This window comes from Zootermopsis nevadensis, unplaced genomic scaffold, assembly GCF_977971745.1.
Source record: "Zootermopsis nevadensis isolate Lab colony 2312 unplaced genomic scaffold, Znev_1.0 Znev_ptg000030l, whole genome shotgun sequence".
NCBI classification, from domain to species: Eukaryota; Metazoa; Arthropoda; class Insecta; order Blattodea; family Termopsidae; genus Zootermopsis; species Zootermopsis nevadensis.
Window position 1 is genome coordinate 4,335,103 of NW_028259162.1, and position 20,944 is coordinate 4,356,046.

General features: G+C 35.7%; 1 protein-coding gene across 12 annotated transcripts in view; it reads right to left on the minus strand.

Annotated features, from left to right (window-relative positions):
* LOC110828182 (uncharacterized) overlaps positions 1–20,609 on the minus strand; it is a 62,130-nt gene extending 41,521 nt beyond the window's left edge. For 4 of the 12 annotated variants that reach the window (XM_087359065.1, XM_087359055.1, XM_087359057.1 and 1 more), the window contains exons 1-18: positions 20,037–20,603; positions 18,368–18,535; positions 17,658–17,787; positions 16,965–17,092; positions 16,109–16,339; positions 15,294–15,452; positions 14,496–14,662; positions 9,341–13,047; positions 8,704–9,020; positions 8,271–8,456; positions 7,413–7,526; positions 6,945–7,112; positions 6,220–6,468; positions 2,266–2,403; positions 1,194–1,328; positions 977–1,102; positions 492–650; positions 31–226 (exon numbers count right to left, since the gene is read on the minus strand). In XM_087359065.1, the coding sequence (XP_087215191.1) occupies positions 31–226; positions 492–650; positions 977–1,102; positions 1,194–1,328; positions 2,266–2,403; positions 6,220–6,468; positions 6,945–7,112; positions 7,413–7,526; positions 8,271–8,456; positions 8,704–9,020; positions 9,341–13,047; positions 14,496–14,662; positions 15,294–15,452; positions 16,109–16,339; positions 16,965–17,092; positions 17,658–17,787; positions 18,368–18,535; positions 20,037–20,099 (6,541 nt within the window). In that variant the 5' untranslated portion in view covers positions 20,100–20,603. Of the gene's footprint in view, positions 1–30; positions 227–491; positions 651–976; positions 1,103–1,193; positions 1,329–2,265; positions 2,404–6,219; positions 6,469–6,944; positions 7,113–7,412; positions 7,527–8,270; positions 8,457–8,703; positions 9,021–9,340; positions 13,048–14,495; positions 14,663–15,293; positions 15,453–16,108; positions 16,340–16,964; positions 17,093–17,657; positions 17,788–18,367; positions 18,536–20,036 lie in introns of all 12 variants that reach the window. The other 8 variants (XM_087359060.1, XM_087359066.1, XM_087359056.1 and 5 more) reach the window with 8 other exon arrangements.
* Between the last annotated feature and the right edge of the window lie 335 nt (positions 20,610–20,944).

Below are 20,944 nucleotides of genomic sequence, written 5' to 3' on the forward strand. Positions count from 1 at the left end.
ACAGAAAATAGATAAGAAACCCAAATTTACCTTCTGCCTGTGCAAGTAGCTGTTCTTTGCCCTCAAGGAGCCTCCTAATGTCAATATGAGTTACAGATATTTTTCCTGGACCATCAGCATCTGACTGCTGACATTGTGACTCCTCTTGCTGCCACACCTCATAAATTTGCCTGTTCAGAGCCTCCAGTTGTTCCTGACAATCACTGTACCAGGTTTGAACCCATCCCTGAAACATGTCACAGATGACCTAATTTCTTCTGCATAACCTACATTACAGCTAACAAATTGATTTTAACCTATAAGAAAAATACTTTATATATTCAATCATCTGTGAAATAAGAAACAGGCCAAGTCTGTGAAAGCCAAAATCAGAATCTAACAATACAGACCTGAGTTTTTAACAGTAGTCCATAACTGCTAAATCAGATCCCTACTCACTCACATTTTCCTTAAGTCTGGTTCTTTAATTTGAAAAACCTAAGAAATCTAACCTTAAGAGTTGATGTGTATTCCATGCACATTTCTTGTTTCAACTGGTGCACACTGCTTCGACTCGACTTGCCATCATGTGGTTGTTTGAGCAATGAAATTTCTAATTTTAGCCCTTTTGTTACCTCATTCAGTTCATCATTGTGCTTTTTATTTAAATCCTGAAACAAATAAGAAAATAATATATATTTCCACCACGTGGATACTTCCAGATCATATTAACAACAACATTTATTACAAGAATTTGTTACTTAATTCAGGCTAAAACTATTCCCAAAGGAAGGTAAGAAGCTTGTGTGTATGATTAGAAATGTATACAACATACAAAAACACCACAAAATATGAACTCAATCTACTTGACTGCAGTAAGGGTATACTGCTCAGACAAAATTAAGTACACTACATCATGATAAGGAAGACATTGAGATAGAGTATGAGAATTCTTTTATAACTAACAATATGAGAAACTTGATCACAGTTACATTACCTGGCGAAGCAGCAGGAGTTCCTCCTGCCTCTGACTTTCCAATTTTGCTTGCAAAACTTTCAGTTCTTCTGTATGTTTCATGATAAGGTTGGAAACTCTCTGTTGGTGGACTGACTCATGTTCATGCTTTCAAAAGATAATGAATGAAAAACATTATTTTACACGTATCTTCAAAGTATAAAATATTAGTCTCAGAAAAGATAGAAATATTACATACCTGGATAACTTTCAAGGCTATGGCAATCTGTTGTTCAGCAAACTTATCAAACTTCTGTTTCAACATACTGTATATTTCAGTATGATGCTCATCCAAGTTGTTCTTCATATTATCCAGTTCATTTCTTTGCTTTTCCTGTTAAAAGAATCAATGACATTCTTACTGCACTTTCCACACAAGTAGATAAATTAAAGCATCAAGAATTCATGTCAGGGATTACAAACGAATAAATGCTCTCAACACAGCACTCCAACATTCCACTCAAACAGCATTAATTACTTCAATCTGAACAGTTCAATACACAACAACGTGCACCATCATAAAACTGTAAATTCCACTCAGGTGACTAGCACAAATACACAAACACAAAATGGAAGGTGCTAAATCAAAGTGCATATAAATATTAAAGTATTATGTTGACAGCATTTTGTAATTTGTATAGTTCAAAACACAATTGTATGTTCCATTAGCTTCCTAAGTGAACATTCATCAGACTCCTAAGTACCATATCTATTAATAACAATATAGAATTGCAAAACTCTACACTGAAGACAATGGAGTTTCTTCCACCTCAAAATCTGCAACAAAAGTATGCCACCAGGATGTTTGTCAATAGTATGGACTTAATTCCACATTTCATGGGTTCAATACTTAACATATCAGGACACAAGCATTGAAATGGTGTTCTCATTAAGCCTTCCTTCCCATTTGGAAGCAGCATTTTTAACCACAATTTCAGATTACTCCATCAACAATTTTTGAATCCATAGCAAATTCAAACTTTTATTAAGTGTGTGTGTGTATGTAATGAAAGCATGGTGATACTCCCATAGCCAGAGCAAATGGCGAAGAAAAATGTTCAGAACTTCGATACAGGTACAGTTATTCTTAAACAATTTAAATATTATTTTTACCTTTCAGATTAAAATTAAATGCTTGAAAATTATGAACATCCTGTAACTTTGCAATTTGCTACACAAAGCTGTTTTTTCAAATATCTGACAGACATTCTAATGAGAACATTAAAGTTGAGTACCAGTGTATTACTTATTATAGACAATCATAAAATCACCTTTATTGCAGCCATTCCTTCTGCCTCCAGTCTTGTGACTAGATTTTGACTGATGCCAAGCTGACTGTGCAGTTCAGAGTTCAGGAGTGCCTCCACCTCTTTTGTCTTTGCATCCAGCTGCTGCTGTATACTCATAAGCTAGAAACGTATGCCAGTAAATTCATTAACTCAAATGAAACTTCAGATCACATACTGTGCATCTACAAGAGCTGAAAAAAGTTTTCTTCAGTGAAGTAAAGTGAAACAATACGGTACAGAGTGTGTAAAAATATTAACTTGCTGCCCGATTTATCAGTCTAGAAATGTAACTGTGCACTGGTCATGTACTTACTCTGTGGTCTATTGCACTATGCATCATAACATTACTGCCACAAGACCAACAGCCTATACAAATACCAAACAGATCATATATATAGCTGCAGCAACCGTTTAGGGAACTAAGTAATTTTGTAAAAACAGAAAAGATGAAGCAGTAAAATGCATAAAATTTCTTAATTTTCTTCTTCTGACTCATTCCCATTTTTGTGTGTTCATGGAGAATTTCTAAATACTATATCTATATACACTAAACATACTGCAAGTACAGAGGAAGTTCAACAAAAACCTGCCAGAGAGTGATTCCCAGAGTTCTATTTGGCCGAATTATACTGATTACACATGCCTTGAGACATGCATTCCATTGAGTTACCAAATCCTGATGTCTTTCCTGCAGTATTCTGCAGTCTGCACTTAAAAGGTATCATACATTGTCAGCTGTACTTCAGTGTCCAGCATCAGCTGTGGTCCATTAAATGAAAATAGGAAGATGAGAGGTATGCACTGTATAGAAAATGTTTAACATCTTGTAATAAACTGAAGAGTCATTAGACTTCATGGTTCTTACATGCAAATGATACACTATGGCCAGGTTTCTAATAAACCTTGACCAATGTGAATCACCCTCAGGCAGGATTCTGTATCTATAATTATGGTAACCGAACAAGGCTCAGTAGAATGCTCACAATCTGACAGTCTGGGCCAGAAGAGCACAGCTTCTTTTATAAAAATACATAAAACCAATCAATTTTTAAATAAAAAAATGTTTATTCCCAATATGTATAATTATTTACAAAATCAGTCTTTAAGCCTGAGCCATAAAAGTGCCTTAAACAAATTGTGAAAAGCAGAAAACAAAATGAATTACACAACATTAGCCCAAGCCGTGGTGGACTTCTGGGTTGCTGTGCCATGTAGCACTTTAGCTGTGCCATCATTTTGAAGGAACATTGTGCCTCCATCTTTAGGGCTAAGTTCTGTCCTGAAGGTGGAGGAACATGTTCCTCAGAAATTCCAGCACACAGCCAAAATGCAACATAGCACAATAACCAAGATATCACCATCTATATTCACATTACTGTGAAAACCTCAAATCCTACAATATTAGCACCAACCTATGCCAAGGCTTAAAAGATAGATGGATTATCTGTAAATTAAAAATTTAAGCTGGCAACAGTTCTGACCCAGACTACACTTTACATTAAACATTGACCTTAACAGTAAAAATGTACAGTTACCATGTATAAACTTATTCTGACACAGCACAGAATGTATAAGTTACAAATCGAAAATAATGCATGCGTTCACTAAATATATGGTTTTATGTTCCATGTCATCTCATACAGTTAAAATTAATCTGAGTATCTTTACTGTCAGAATCAAACTACTGTAAAAAGTAAATTAAACTACATAAATACTGTTCTAAATAAAAAATTACACATGATTCCAACCCTTACAAATACCCCTTCTTTTATCTCTCTTAAAGCAAGCCTATGGCATGCACTTTTGATATAAACCAATAAATGCATAATAATATATAATCAATTATTTTAAATTAAGCAGGAATTATGAATTCTAACCCCTTTCCTGAAATTAAACTCATATGCCATTTCCAGAGCTCATGGAAGGAACAATTGGAAAGTCTCAAAGAATAACACTAGGATCAAGCACAGCAAACCATAGACAACTTATGACTAACTTAAATTAAAACTCCAAGCTATGTTTTAGAAAACTTGCATTTAAAATAAGTCTCAAACATATCAGAAGTAATATGAAATATCATTTGAAACATGTCTGCCTGATTAAAAACAAATTTCTTAACATTAATACTGCATCTGTGAAGTCAGGTACATCTATTAACCAACATCTTAACATTTACAAAAGCTAATTTTCTTTACCTTGTAAAAAATATTGGGTATTGTGACTTTTTAACACCAACATTTTCCAGCAGAGTATTACTGAAAATACTGGAGATGAAAGAGTTAACAGTAATCATGTTTCAAACATGTAAAATAGTCTCCAAGAGATCAATCACTTCTGACATTAACCTTCAAGTCAAAGTTTTAATACTAAGTGTACTTTGTAAGGAGATGGCAGAGTGTATCTTCTCTGCTTGCCAACCAATTGTAAACAAAGTTGCTCACATACACTTGCCATAAAATGGTGAATGACTCTAAGGTAAGAATATCATGGGGAAAATGTCCAAAGAATAAACACTTTTCTCAAATATAGGACTATATATCAAGTAGAATTACTGCTGCAGAGAAAATACTACACAGTTCATTGTTCATTCCACTTCGTCTTCAGTTATTTGGACCACAATATTTCACACTATATGGGCACCTCATACATCATTTTTGGAAACTCTTACTGCAAAACCTCAATGACTTTACAGGCTATGAGACTGCTGTCACAGTCAAGAAATAACAAGTAAATATTAATAGTACAGAAATAAAATATCATTTTACAAACATCAGAACATTTTTCGTAATTCAGATTTTTCTCAATGCAGGCAACCCTAGTTACAACATATACAATACTTTATCAGTTCTATTTGTATAAATAAATAAGTGTAAAACTCTCTGGTCAAAAGTCAATGTCAAATGCCATGACAGACCATCATAATAGGAACCTGCTTCTCAAGGATGGAGAGACAACTTGTAAGCAAAAATGCATCACACAATGGAATGGATCCATTAAAGAAACCTCAGAAATACATCAGTAACTACATAGGAACCTGATGTTACAATGGCAGTTTCAGAATTCAGTTCTTTTTATAGCTACTACATACACAACCACACGTCATTATTACGGAGAACTATAAAAATACCTCAAATTCATATAAATTAATAATCATTATCACAGTAAGATTTCTAATATTACATATGTCAAATACAAGGCCCGCTATTTACTGGAGTTCTGCGTTCTTAGACAGTGACATGAGAACAGGGCATAGAAAACTACGAAACACCTAACCCTGAGACCTGAAATTCAGATTCAGTATATAGTATATGAGGTAAAATAATGTACAGACACCTCAAAGAGACCAATATAGATATTCTAAAAAAAATACAACTTAATTGGGAAACCTACTTATAATCCCATATTAGTACAAAATACTGACTCCATTAAGAGCTACAGAAAATCCAAATTGCATAATTTATTTCATCTGTGATGGTGGAATAGGCAGCATGCCATTCAGTGCCATACCTCACCAAATTCAAATTCCATTTTTCAAAACTGAGTACTTGAGACTTCTCTCTTAAATAGTTATGTATTAGTAAATATGACTTTGTCCCTGGTTTTCATAAGTGAGGTTACAAAAAGAAAGTATTCTTACAATAAAACTAAAACTGAGTTCAGTAATTTACCATGACATCCAGCTAAGAAGTTGTAAATTAACACACATACCCCACTCAAACCCTCATCCTCAAGTATGACCACACAGGAAAACACATACTTTTCTGGTTGAAATCTGTGTACAGCACAACCAAGATTAATTTCTCCTGAAATCATGTTTCAAAATACACGCATGCCTTGCATCTGACATCACATAAATATGGCAGTCTTGTATATTGTGTACCTATTAGTAAATACCAAAGTATACATGTGTCATGGCACAGACATAGCTGCATTTACCTGTTCTGTGTGCTGCTGCTTAAGTGTATGCACTTCTGACATGAAATTCTTCTGCAGTTCTGTCTCACGTATAGTAAACTGCTCCTCCAAATAAAGTTTAAGGCGAGCTACAGCTTGCTTGTGCACCTCTTCCAGTTGGGAACGCATCAACTCTAACCTCTCCTGTTCACCAGTGTTATCACTCTCAACTGTGGATTGGTCTGACTGCTGATCAAAGCCTTCCAGAGTCCTTGCAGAGCTTACTTCAACCTATGACAAATAAATTAATGCAACAAAACTGCAAACAGGCAAGGTCCTGAGAACTTTGTTCTCCCATCTGAATTACAAAGTACTCTTACAATTTAATGATCAGCAGTTTCAGAGGTCCTTGAGAGGACCTCATGTTTCTGCTGACCGAATGCTAGCTGATAAAAGAAGAGCAGTGGAACTCTGGCTGTAAAAATATCCCTCTACATTGCTCAGTACTACTGAGCAAGGAGGCTAAGTCATCAGCACTCTTGCTTAATACTAATGAAGTACCTGGTTTAAATCTTTACCTAGAGACTAGGTATCTTGAAATATATTTTCTGCAGTTCTACTTCCAGTACAGTACCCTAAACCAGGTCATGACCACCTCCTTGCATATCCTTTCTAATTTATTAATCAACCTACCATCTGATGGTATATAGTCTCAGCCACTGACAGCATTGTTAAATAAACAAAAAATGGAATTTTGAACTACACACTTGCTTGGCCCTGAGTTCCAGTTGCCAGTGCCGGATACGCAAATCACGGTCACGTATCTCAGCCTCCAATGCCAACTTCTGTGTCTGTAGTCGGTCTTCTTGGTCACGTAGTCGGTCCTCAATCTCATGAAGATCCTGCTCCAACAAGCGTTTCTGGCGTGTTAGCTCCTAAGATAACATACCAAATTGCAATATAGAGAAACATACTAAGAAGGGTCTTTGGAACTTTGTTTATTTACTTACTGAATTCAGCATGCTAACAGAAAGCAAACAGACAGACTTCCAAAACTATTAAAATATTACAAACTACATGAATTAAGAACCCAAGAAGAATTTTCAAGAGGCTGTGCGATGAATAAGTCTTGAATGGGCAATGAGTGACCTAACTCCTTGACGTAGGATGGTGTCAAATCTTCACATACTACTACCGCAGAGTCAGTTAATTAACAAACGCAATAATCAACTTACCTGGAAAATGTTATCTTTTTCTAGCATTTGATGTTCCATCATCTGTATCTTGAGCTGTGCACTCTTCAGTTCTTCTCTCTCATTTTCCAACATTATCTTGATCACATTCATCTCCTAATTCAAAATTAAACGTATTCATATTCAAGCACAATGTAGTATGCAAAAAATGTTAAAGTAACTGGCTACAGGCTGGATGGCCAGGGTCAAAATCCCAACAGGTTTATTTCCCCTATCTTTTAATCACTTCCAGACCAGCTCTGCCCCCACATGCCATGTCCAACAGCCAGACTTTTGACCTTGGTATAATACTAAGAAGAAGAAGAAGAATTAACAGGTGTCTGTCTCCTCTTCCCTATATCTCAGTGAGATGACAAGTTTATTTACAGCTTAAGAAATGATAAGATTTTTTATGTATCATGAAGGGAAAAAGGCCACACCAAAATAGATGTGGTCCATTTCCAAACATTCATCTGGAGGAACTGACAAAACCTTTCATTTGTGGTTAGCTTAAGAATAGGTGAACACCCTTATTTCAAAAACAAAGATAACTATGACTTAAATGTAGTTGTCACATCAAGACCAGTCTTCAAGAACACCACAGATTTTTATACAATTCTACATTTTACACAAATGTAACTGATGCAGGCACTATAAGAATTAAATATGATAGAGATGATGAAATACAGACTCAAATTGTTCTACACTACTAACCTAGATGCTTTGTGAAGTGTTACCAAAGCTTCACAGAAAATGCACCCGTCTTCTTAAGAAATAACAAATATGCAAAAGTAAAACATGTGATCAAGATGTTTAAATCCAAATTAAAAGCATTAAAGTTTGATTTATGTATTAACCCACCTCAAACTTTTGCAATAATTCATGTTTCTGCCTGTATAATGTTTCCTGTAAAACTCCTGTGGAACCCACAAGTTCTGCCAGGCTTGTGTGCTGTTCTCGATATGCTCGCAATTCAGCCATCAAGTCACTCTGCTGCTTGTCCAGATTTGACATCCAACTTTCTACCTGCTCATATCCTCCAGCCCGCTGAATTATGTGAAAAAATTAGATTAATAATGCTTACCTATTTTGGGCATACAAACAAAACTAACAGATGTATACAAATTACAAATATTACAGATGAAGTTTCTACACAACACTAAGAAATGAATAGAACTCAAATCAGAACAATGAGTTTCCACATAAGAAATCTGTAATATATGGCCATATTTCAGAACAAATTCTGTACTGCAGGAGGGAGTCAAGGGCATTCATTTTCTTTTATAAAATATACCTGCAACATTCCAACATACTGTTGTTGATTCTTAAGTTTGTCAAGAAGAGACTCTTTCTCAGCAACCAACTCTGTGTTGCTCCGGAGAATGAGTTCCAGCTTATGTTGCAATTCAAGCATGCCACTGTCACTACTGGCATTGCTGTTAACATCTGTCACTCCCGAATGAACTGCTGCACTATCACTCTTCTGAATCATTTTCAGTTCCAAATTAAGTTTCTCATTATGATTTTTCTCATCCTCCAGGGAACTTTTCAGAGTTTCAACTTCAATTTCAAGTTCTTTTAACATACTGTGCAATTCCTCCTGTGATGATGCTGGAAATTAATACATTAATATTTAAATTACAAGTTAAAATTAAAAAGGACACAGATACACATCTTACTAAAAAAATATCAATAAAGCAATCTGTCAATCAGTTCTTGAAAATGGTAATTGTCAAGTTCTCTGAAACACTCATAAAGAAGTCTACTACATCACCCAATAATGAACAGATGAGATCAAACAAACCACAGTAAAGTCCTTGGCTTCAATAATTATAAGCTCTTTGTCTTCATATTCATTTCCATTTACTTCACTATCTGATCAAACATTCATCTGTAACTCTGCATTTGAAATGAAATGAAAAGTGACTCACCACAGACAGGAGTGATTTCAGTGTGACTCGTCTTCATCTGCAACAGTCGGCTCCTGCTAGACTCACACTGCTCCTTCTGCATGCATAGCACAGCAAGTTCCTTCCTACAAGCTCCTAGTTCTTCTTTGGTAGCATTATGCTGTTTCCATGATTCTTCAAGTTCAGATCGGACCCTAGCCAATTCTTCTTGGTACAAATTAATTTTCTTTGCATCTTCTCCTTTAGACTTCTCTAAAATTAGTATTTTCTCATTTAACAACTGTAAAGTTTGTTCTTGTGACCTCATTTTCTCCTTCAAAAATACAACCTCTTTTGCTTTATTTCCAAGATCAAGAAATAAATTTTCTATTGCAGTACAATTTTTCTCATCAATAATGTTTTCAAGCCTTTGTTTTACAAGCTGGTGCAATCTGTCTTCAGTTGCAATTTTTTCCTTTGCTAGTTCAGTATTTAGTGTTGTCTGCAAATTACGAAATGTTGTATTTTCATGTTCTAGGTCAACAACCTTTGATTCAAGGTAACTTTTTTCTTCAAGAATAGTATCCCTCTCTATTCTAACCTTCTCTAATTGCAATAATTTATCCTCTAGCTCCTTACAGTGCAACTTGGCAACACTGCTTTCTTTAATATATAGGAGTTCCTGAAGTTCCTTCTCCTGAAATTTTGACTCCAAAGTTTCAAGTTGATTTGCTAATTCTATTTTCTCTCTTTCAAAAACAATTAACTTTTCTAACAATTTTGATGAACAGAATGATGAAACAGGCTCTGGCACATTCATAGTACTTCTTTTCCGTCTTTTCAATGGCCCACTATCAGAAATCTGATCTCCATCTTCACTGTAATTTACAACTTCAGTATTGTCAAAACCGCTTGTAACATCTTGACCACTGCTAACAATGGATTCAGTCACCTTAGCACACTCCAATGGAGTCACTACAACACCAGCACGTGTCTCTGTGGCAGGAGGCAATTCTGATCCACTAGACGCCAATACATTCTCATCTACACTACAGCTTGTTTTTAACTTATGTAACTGAGAGGCCACGTCTTTGAGTTTCTCTTCAGTCATCTTCTTCTCTGACGCTAACTGATTCCTCTCTGCTTGTAAATGTTTATATTTTTCAGAAAGTTCATCTTTTTCATACTTCAGCTTCTTAAACAAATTCGTTGCCTTGGCAACTTTCAGAGTTAGTTCACAACTATCCTGATTCATTTGTTCCGAGTCCATTTTCACAGTGCACAGAGCCTCCTCTAGCTCCTGAATATGTTCTCTAAGCATGTGCTCCCCTTCTTCTTTTGCAGCCAGTAAACCTTCGAGTTTCAGGTACTGTACAGTCATTTCTTGCAACTGCTCATTTTCTATTTTAATATGGTCAATACTATGATTTGCTTTTTCCAAATCAATTTGAAGATCATTAATCCTGCTCTCCAAAGCTCCTTCTACTTCTTCTTTTGCTGCAAGAAGACTCTGAGTTTTAAGGAACTGTACTGTGACTTCTTCTAATTGTGCTCTGCTGGAGTCATCTCTATGCTTTGCTGCCAACTTCAAACACACAACCTCAGCTTCCAGTGTTGAATTAATGTTCTTCAAGTGTTGCAGTTCATCTTTGAGGTCATTCACTTCTTTAGCATGTGAAATCTTTATTTCTGACACATCATCTTGTATCTTTGCATTCAGCAGCTTCACTTGACTTTTATATGAGTTCAATTGTTTGTGACAGTCACTCATGTCAGTAACATACTTCTCTTCATTCTTTCTGTTCTCCTGAAGCTGGGTGCTAAATTCTTCAAGCTGGCATTTATACTCGTTTATTTCAGCTACATATAAATTGTGATATGTATTCTTCTCCTTTTCAAGTATTTCTTTTGCTGTAGTAACCTCTGCAAGCTTTAAAGTCAGATCATCCACTTGATTACTAAATGATTCAATCTTTACTGCATGTTCTTCCTCAATTCTTTTCAGTTGTATACTGTGGGAGTCCTGGAGGCATGACAGTTCATAATGTAGGCTTTCTTTTAAGGTCTTCACTTGCTGCTTGTATGTCTGCATCTCATCTTGTGATGCAGTCATCTTCTTAAGGGCCTGAACTTCATCACTGTATGCTGTCATTTTCTCCTGGTAAGAAACAAGTTCCATTCTACTTATTTTTTCAGTCTCAGCTCTTTCTTGTAGCTGCACATTCAGATTTTCAATCTCTTTCTGTGAAGACAGTATCTGACTTCTGTGCTTTTCTTCTAAGGCAGAGGCTTCCTGAAGGCCTGCAAGTAATGTTTCAATTTCCAGACATTTTGAATTTATTTCTTTAGAAAAATCTTCCTGGGCATGCATTAACTCTTCACTGAACATTCTATCAAGAGAGTCTACTTGCTCCTTATATTCTTTCAGTTGAATTTGACATGCAGTTATTTCTGCAATATGACACTTTTCAGCTTCACTGGCATCCTGTAATCGTGAATTAAGAAAATCAATTTGTTGTTTACATAAAGCCAGTTCAGCTTCTTGGGATTGGCACCTGGCAATGGAATTTCTCTGAATTTGTTCCAATTCAAAATTATCTTTAATTAAACTAATTTCTTCCACATGCGATTTTTTATAGAGGGCAAAATCTTGTTTACATTTTTCCCCATATTTTAAAGCCTCTTCAACCTGAGTAGTTAATGTTACAACTTGTTCTTTGCAACTCTTCACCTCTTTTACATAATCATCATTAACATCTGACTTGTCTTTAAGCTGTGTTTTAAGAGAAGACAATTCACGTTGATGATATGTTACCGTTTCCTCTGCAGCCTGTAATGACGCCTTTAAAGTCGCTAATTGTTCTTCATATGATGATACTGCAACATCATGTGATGCCAAAATTTCAGTCTTCTCTTTCCTGAGAACCTCTTCACTATTCAAAATCCTTTGTAATTCAGCATTCAGAGCTTCATTTTCTTCCTTGTATCTACATAACTCAGATTCCAAAGACTGCTTATGTGCAGCCAGAACTTTTGGAAAGTTTTCTTCTGCTAAAGAAGCTTCCTGAAGTCTCAAATTCAGTGCTTCTGCACTCTGTTTGTACGAAGACAGCTCTATTTCATGGGACTGTTGGTAAGATGCTAATTCAACCTCACACGCTTTATTATATTCAATTAATTTTGCTGAATACTCTGCTTCAGCTTTCAAAGCCTCCTGCAATTGTAAATTCAGACTATCTATCTGCTCTTTATACAAAGTTAATTCCAATTCATGGGATTGCTTATAAGATGAAAGTTCAGCTTCATAAACATTTCTACATTCATGTAACTGTTCTGAATATTTCACTTCAGCTCTTGAAGCTTCTTGTAGCTGAAATTTTAAATCTTCAACCTGATTTTTATACATTGTGAAACCTTTTTCAATTTCTTTTCTGGACTCTAAAACATGCTGTTCATAAGTTTGTTTCTCCTTGGCAGCTCCCTCCAGCTGTTCCTGAAGTACAGCATTTTTTTGTTTAAGTGAATCCACTTCCAATACACAAGACTGTTTAAGCTCTGCCACCTCATTTACCAGCTTCTCTCTAGCATCTGACAACTCTTGCACCTGAGAATGTAAAGATTCCAGTTGCTCCTTGCTAAGAGTTGTCTGTTCTTCTCCAGCTCTGGGAGACTGTGAAGCTATTTGGCACAATGCTACCTCATCAACATGCTTCTTTTCCAATGCCTCTTTCTCCCGATTAAACTGATTCCTAGAAACATTAAATAGGTGAATAAATATTAACAGAATGGTGCTCACTAAAATAGATGACTCACATAAAATGGAAACATCTTGGGAGAAAGAAGGTGTTACTGGAATAAACAAAGATAAAACAGATATTTTCATATACAGGTTATACACAAAAGAATGGTGCGGTTTCAAAAGTTAATAAAAAAATTATTTCTCACCTTACATGGGCACAACATACACCATCAGCAGCGGGTTCGTTAATTACAGCGTTTATGTACCACCATTGCCCACGTCCATCCATGAACTTCGTGATCGGATAACGCATGCACTGCAGGCCATTACAGTGGACATGCTACACCGGGTCTGGGATGAGTTTGATTACCGTGCGGATGTGTGTCGTGTGACCCAGGGTGCACACATTGAAGGATTGTAATTAACGCATGAGAAACTTGGACAGTTGCCGCCGCTGATGGTGTATGTTGTGCCCACGTAAGGTGAGAAATAAATTTTTTATCAACTTTTAAACCGCACCATTCTTTTGTGTATACCTTGTATATTTACTGAGTCACACAATGCAGACTTGGACAGAAACTTATGTGTTTTACCAAATTTCTTTCATATTAATATTTTAAGTAATGATTCATGACTTAAAAATACAAATTTTTAATACAAATTAATATTATATTTAAAAAAAATTGAAATATACAGTTTACATAACAATATCAATTAATGACACATGAAGTGGAAGTTTCTGACCATGAGACTGCTAGAATCACCGAAGAATCATCATGTGAGCAGCAATCTAGTTTTCTTCAATTTTGACAAAAGTATAATGCAAATCCATAGGGCTGCAGAAATTCACTGTTCTGTTCACCAAAAACATTACAAAATCACAGATGATATGTGAAAAAATAAACTTCGATGACGATTGTAATCAATATAAATAGCAATACTTTTATGTTACTGGTTAAACCAGCCAATTTGTTTTCAACTTCTGTAAATTTACATATAAGCGCACCACAAAAATTATACCCATTATCAGTATGATGATGTCACTCTAATACCTGGTAAATCTTCGTACATCACATTTTTTTCTTTATGGAAGTTTTGTGTTACAACAGAAGAATTAATTTTTTTCAGCTCCTGTGCTAATCATAGCAATGACAAAGTGGAAACTGAAAACAGTACAATAAATGTCAGAGAAAACACAACTTCACAAAGTTTTCTCTACTGGAATCTTTCACCACAAACTTGAAACAGATTTGCACAGGTCTAAGAAGGCAGCAACCTGTTTTCACCCAAGCAGCCACTGGCAAGAGATACTGGCCAGTTTAATGTATCATATTTCTCTGACATGGCAAGAAATCTGCAAAATTTGATGCATCAAATCACAGAATTTCATCTACATGCTCCCACCAAACTTGAAGTTCAGAGTGATCCCATGCTAGCAGACATTCTGTTGAAAATCACCTGAGCTCCTCCTTAATCTGAGCAAGCTGGAGACCAAAGTTTTCTTCAAGTTCAGCTTGAAGTGCTGCCATCTGTCCTTCACGCTCTAGTATCAAACAATTTTGGCTGCTTGCCATAATGGCACATTTCTGATGTAGCTCTTCCACCTCACGCATCAGATTCTGAATCTGAAACAATAAATAAAAGAAGACAGTATGACAGAAAGGTCAAAATACACACCAGTACCTATATTTACTTGAACACACAGTACTATGACTCAAACAACTTGAACTTCAGTCAGTCTCTGTGATTAGAATCCATACTGTAGAAATTTTAGATTCATAAAAACACAGAGTTTGACACAGAAAATGTATCTACAATCTTTATTTAAATTTATCACTTCTGTAATTTCTTCCCCTTTTCAGCATCAATAAGGTGGTCAAGAAAATATGTAGGGTACTTTTCATGGAGTACAAAATAAATAATGTCCGACCTGAAGGACTGGTATATATTTATGCAAAAGAACAAATAAGTTAATTAACTACTGTCACATTTAAAGTAAAACTATGTATCATTATCATCTTCAAGGTTTAGGCCCATTGGCCTGTACCAATTCCATTTTTGAATAACAATATCTTCCATCTCTTTGGAGGTGACCCCCCAGTGTCTCCTTTCTTGAGGTTATACAAGAATGTATACATTTTCTTTTATTTTCTTCCCTGATACACAATGCTTACACTACAAAGCTTGACTGAGCGCCCTGAAACTTGTAATACTAGCACTACAAAAGACCCAATTTGCACTACAGAAATTACTAACCTCACTGGCAGACTTTGTTTTATGCTGACTCAGTTCCTGTGATTTCTTCTGAAGTTCGTCAGATTTACTTTGAAGCATGGATTCTTTTTCTTTGATAATATAATTTAGATCACTAATGACAGACTCATTTCTACTGACTGCAGCTTCAAGGGCTAAAACCTGTAAGCAGAAATAAAAGAGGTTAAAAGACATGAAGGAGTGTTTCTCCATCTGTAACCTGAAAATTAAGAATCAAGCAGAACATGATGACTGCAGATAGCAGAGTAACAAAATTATTAAGAAGGTGTATTCTTTGGAGTACACTGAAATTTCAAAGGTGTTCTCTCATGCCACTTCATGGGTGGTGACATCAGCTCAAAGGAATTGTAAACTTGAATCACTCTTATTCTAAATTAACAATAAACGCAATATTGGTATCAAAGGCAACAATAGTATCCAAGGTCATTTATGCAATAATGTGATAAAAATGTTATGGGTGAACAATAACCTTGGGTCCCACTGTTGCAACAATGTTCTAGGATCTGACACGCAAACTTGATTTTTGGACTTGGGAAGGTGGAGGTACAGAGTCATTAACACATGGAGTGAACTTCATATAAGCCAGCCATTTTCCAACAAATGTGTCTCAACCTCTGACTGGATATGTTTGGCTCGGGATATTACTCTGCCACATACAACCACCACCATCCCCATTCTAGACTCATTTCTATACACCCACCTTAATGATGTCTACTGCAGTGATCACCAGAATATCAATTAATTACATTTAAACAACAATGCGACTGAAGTCAGAAGTGTTACTTAAAATTAAATACTTGATTCTGGAGAGAGAGGTAATCCTGAGGTTTGATGCCGGTGTCCCAGTGATGACCCTGAATCAATTCTGTGGTGGCTTTCAGCTGGCGCTGCAATAATGCCACTTCTTGTGCAAGCTGGTCCCCTTGAAGTTGCAGAGCATCGCGTGTCTGAATAGCCTGCTGCAATGAACTGCTTAACTGATTGATTATCCCCTCTCTGTGCTCCACTGCTTCTTGAAATTCCAACAGCTGTAACAGAAATCCATAATCTTCAATAGTGCAGAGATGTCAAACATAAATCATCTACCATAATACCAATCACTCCTTCATGTGGTAGACCTCATTTTCACATATGACGGTCATATCACAACCATGGAAGTCTAACCACAGGAGTTTCTGTGATATAGTGGAAGAGATTCTGCAGAAGACTGAGACATGATGGTATGACCATTACCAGTGATTTGGAATTATTTAATTTTAAGTACACCTCTCTAATGTGTTATTTTGAATGGATTACTTAAAAAGCATATAACCATAGCAGACAGACGACTCTAAACCTATCACTGAATCAATCAATCATCTCTCTAATAATGGAGGTAGTAAGAACCCCTGTAATGCCACTCAATTTCTATCAGACTACATGGCACAACACACCAGAAGACAAACATCTTCTTTCTAGAAAATGCTTGAATCTACCAACAAGTCCACAAGGTATCACTGCCCAGAAGATCAGCATCAACAATGTCAATACCACTTTCTCCCACATCCATCTCAATTTATTATCCTGTCATTTTTAATGCTATATAAACTGCACAGATTATAAAATGTTTATAAAGATATTAAGAAAAATATGAAGGCAATGAGGCCATCTTACCCGTTTACAACACTCCTCAAAACGAGTCTTGTAGTCTGTTTCTAGTACGCCAGAGGAGACATCAAAAGATGTAATTTCTTTTAGTGCACTAAGTTCCTCGAGTGCTGCTTCCAATGCAGCTTCTTTACCTGACAAAAAGGAACTAATACTTAGTTTGTATTCTCCCATGACAATTTATAACTCTATATTTATTCTCTATTCATATTCCTTCTCCATAACCTTCATACATACAGAGTTCATAGTGTTTTACACTAAAATTAAATACAATAAATTTTCAGAAAATTGCTCATCAAACATAAAAGATGAAAATTACACAAAATACATACTTTACTATAAACTATATTTCTTTCAGCTCTATATATATTTAATGATGCAGAAAAAAATTAATATGCCCTTATGTAAAGATTAATTATGCTTGACATAAAGAGATCACTCAAAATATGCAGGTGTAGGTGGGAGTATAACAATGAAGTGGGTCTTAGGGAAGTAGAGTTGAGAGGGTGTGGATTTCAGATATTACAAACCAGGTAAAAAGAACATAATTCTTGTTTATGAGCTCATTAACTTCTAATCAGGTAGGTAAACAGCATTCCTGACATATAAATAAACACTGATGCATGTTAACAAACCTGACAGTGTCTTTTCACTGTTGGAATATTATCTGTAATTTCAAAAAGAAGAAAATAAACATACTGCAAAGAATGTCCTCCAACTCTCTCAATCTGGTTTGGAATCTGTCTGAAGACATCTCACCTCCATCTTCAAAGGTTTGTTTACTCCCACTTAAAGTAGTACTCGTTCCATTGTTTTTTGTTGAACTTTCCTGTAAAAAATTCATATAAGGGTAGTTAATGGAATGATACATCCAATACAAATCAAGTTAGCAGATCAATGTTAATACTATTCGCATATTATAATACCCAAATTCAAGACTCTTTTGAAGAGTTTATAAGAATCTAGAGTTATAAATTAAAGGCTTGTCAGCCTCAAGCCAATCTGAAGTATAAACATCATCTGTTGTTTGTGTTCGACAGCTTCTCACTAAACATATTCACAGTTATGTATGAACTGAAGCTTTCATGGCAACTAACTATAATAAATTCTTCTTGGCTTCATTTAATTATGTAACAGTTTAATATTTGTGAATTTTAAGATTTATATTTGACTTCATAAGATTCAAGTTATTTGCCTACAGATGGGTGAATAAATTGAAACATGTTACATTTCATCATACCTTTTATATGAGTATGTTTAAATAATTAATGGAATAAGCAGTGACAAGAATAGGATGATTTTTTGAGCTGCGTGTTCACTGATGAAAAAACAATGTAGTTCTAAAAAATGCAACAGGATAATGTAGTTTAAAAATCTGAGAAATAAACTATAAAATTTATGTAACTTGCCAAATTAACCACTTCACTATCTTCAAAAGAAGAAACAGGACTAACATCCAAAGACCCTCCTGCCACAGAAACTTCCTTTGAGCACTGAGTTTCATCTTTAAGTTTATTTTTCTTTTTCTGATCACCTTGTTGACCTGATCCATTTTTCTTCTTTAAGTACGCAGCAAACTGAAAAAGTAATAATTAATACCTGTTAAAATTCAGTACATAAGCGCTGCTAATACAAAACTGTATAACAAAATGTTTCTAAATTTGCATATTTTGACATAACCTCCAACTCCAAAGAACAGGACTTTTTCAGAAGCTAACATCTGTTCTGCTAGTCAATAAATTCCTTGCACTTTATGGAAAGTTTTTTCCATGTATGTATATAATACCTATTGTGAGCCACATGAATCCAGCCCACGTACTCAAACCCACTTCCTTAACATCCATTTTAATATTATCATAGAGACTCCCAAGTGTCATCAACACTTCAAGATTTCAGTGTACAATTTTGTATCTCTCATCTCTCTCACACATCTACACACCCTGCCTACCTCATTCTCTTTGATTTGATTCCTAATAATATTTGGCAAAGAGTACAAATTATAAAAATTCCTCATGCCAATCTCTTCATTCTGCTACTTCTTTTCACAAGGTCCAAATATTATCCTTAGCACTCCCTTCTTAAACGCTCTACATCTATGTTCGTCCTTTAAGGTGCAAAACTGATTCTCATACACATGAATTGAATGATAACAAACATTCCACAAATTTAATCTGTACTTAATTTCTTTGTGTATGCAAGTCTGATCTGCTACCACACTGACATTCATATATATTTTAATTCTATTATAGTTTCAAAAGAACTGAATGGAACACACCGGCTTTTGGTCTATGCTGATGATATTAATCTGTTGGATGATAATATAAATACTATAAAAGCAAACACAGAAACACTCTTAAGGACTGGTTGGGATGTTTGGTCTAGAAATAAATACAGAAAAGACAGATCATGTCTTGGCATCAGAATTCAGGACAGAACCTGAATTTAAGGATAGCTAATGAATCATTCAAAAATGTGACAAAATTCAAATAGCTGGGGATGACACTAACAAGTCAGAATGACATTCATGACACAATCAAGAGCAGATTAAATTCAGGGACTATTTGCTATCATTCAGTCCAAAATCTTTTGCTCTCCAATCTCACATCAAAAATCTAAAGATTAATATATACAAAAGTGTAATTTTGCCACTTGTGATGTATGGGTGCAAAACTTGGCCTCTCACTTTTAGGAAGAACACAGATTGAGGGTGTTTGAGAACAGTGTTGAGGAAGATATTTGGACCTAAAAGGGAGGAAGACAGATCATGGAGAAAATTTCCAATGACGAGCTAGTGGTTATCACTCCTGCTTCGTATTCAGGAGAACCAGAGTTCAAATTTTGGCTCGAAGAATGGAAATCCTGACTGAGGTTCTTCATGGTCTTCCTCAGTCCCTTTAAGCGATGATAGTAGTTACTAAAAATAAGCCACCACATCTTCATTTCATATTATTTCCAGTTCATAGTCACTGATAGCACTATCGTTCTACGCTTCATAGCCTGAGCAACTGGCAGCGTTGTTAAATAAATAACAAACATATCAAACTAAAGACATAGGCGTAATACCCTAAATATACTCACCATTTCCCTTCCAGCTTCTACTTTCTTTTGCCTTCCTTCACTTTCCATTGTATTATGATACATTCATCACCAAAGATCAAGTGCGTTTTAAGTAATATCGTTAACATCAAATGTATTCATTTCTGCAAACGCGTCCTATTCAACCGCTAAAACACAGCCCTCTCATTAAAACACGGCTTCCAAGATACACAGCGACTTTTTTATCTCTAGGAATAATCAGCCATTAAACGAATTTATAAAATGTCGATAGAAAAGGCCCATTGAAATTCAAATGGGTTATTATTATACTCTTATATTTGTCGTGTTATTATACATTTTATATTATTGCTTTCCCGGTCAGATGTGACGATGCACCATGAACTTTTCTAAATTTTTGAAATTACATGGTACCTGCTTTTAGCACAAGCCTAGATGAAGCTGTCTTCTCTAACACTCCCGCTTCTCTTGAATATTACCTACCACCGGACATTATTGACTAACTAACTAGATGGCTTACCGAACCCGAAGGTTCATCACCGAATTAACCAAAGCCCTCCACCTGACCCTGTCCTGGGCCAACAAAATCCAGTCTCCTTCAACTCCTATCTCCCATAGATCCCACCTGACATTATCCTCCCATCTACGTCTAGGTCTCCCCAGCGGGCTCTTCCCTTCAGGCTTCCCAGCCAATACCCGGTGCACACCTCTTGTCCCATCCATGCGCGCTACATGACCCGCCCAACTCATTCTTCACCCTGACAATATTGGAGGATGGAGTACAGATTTTTAAGCTCATCATTTTGCAGTTTTCTCCATGCCCATCGTCTTCTCTCCTAGACCCAAATACCTGCAATCTGTGTATCTCCAGAGGATGTCAAATATGTAACTACTAAACATCTGAAAGGAAGTTTTAACACTTCCTCTGCCAG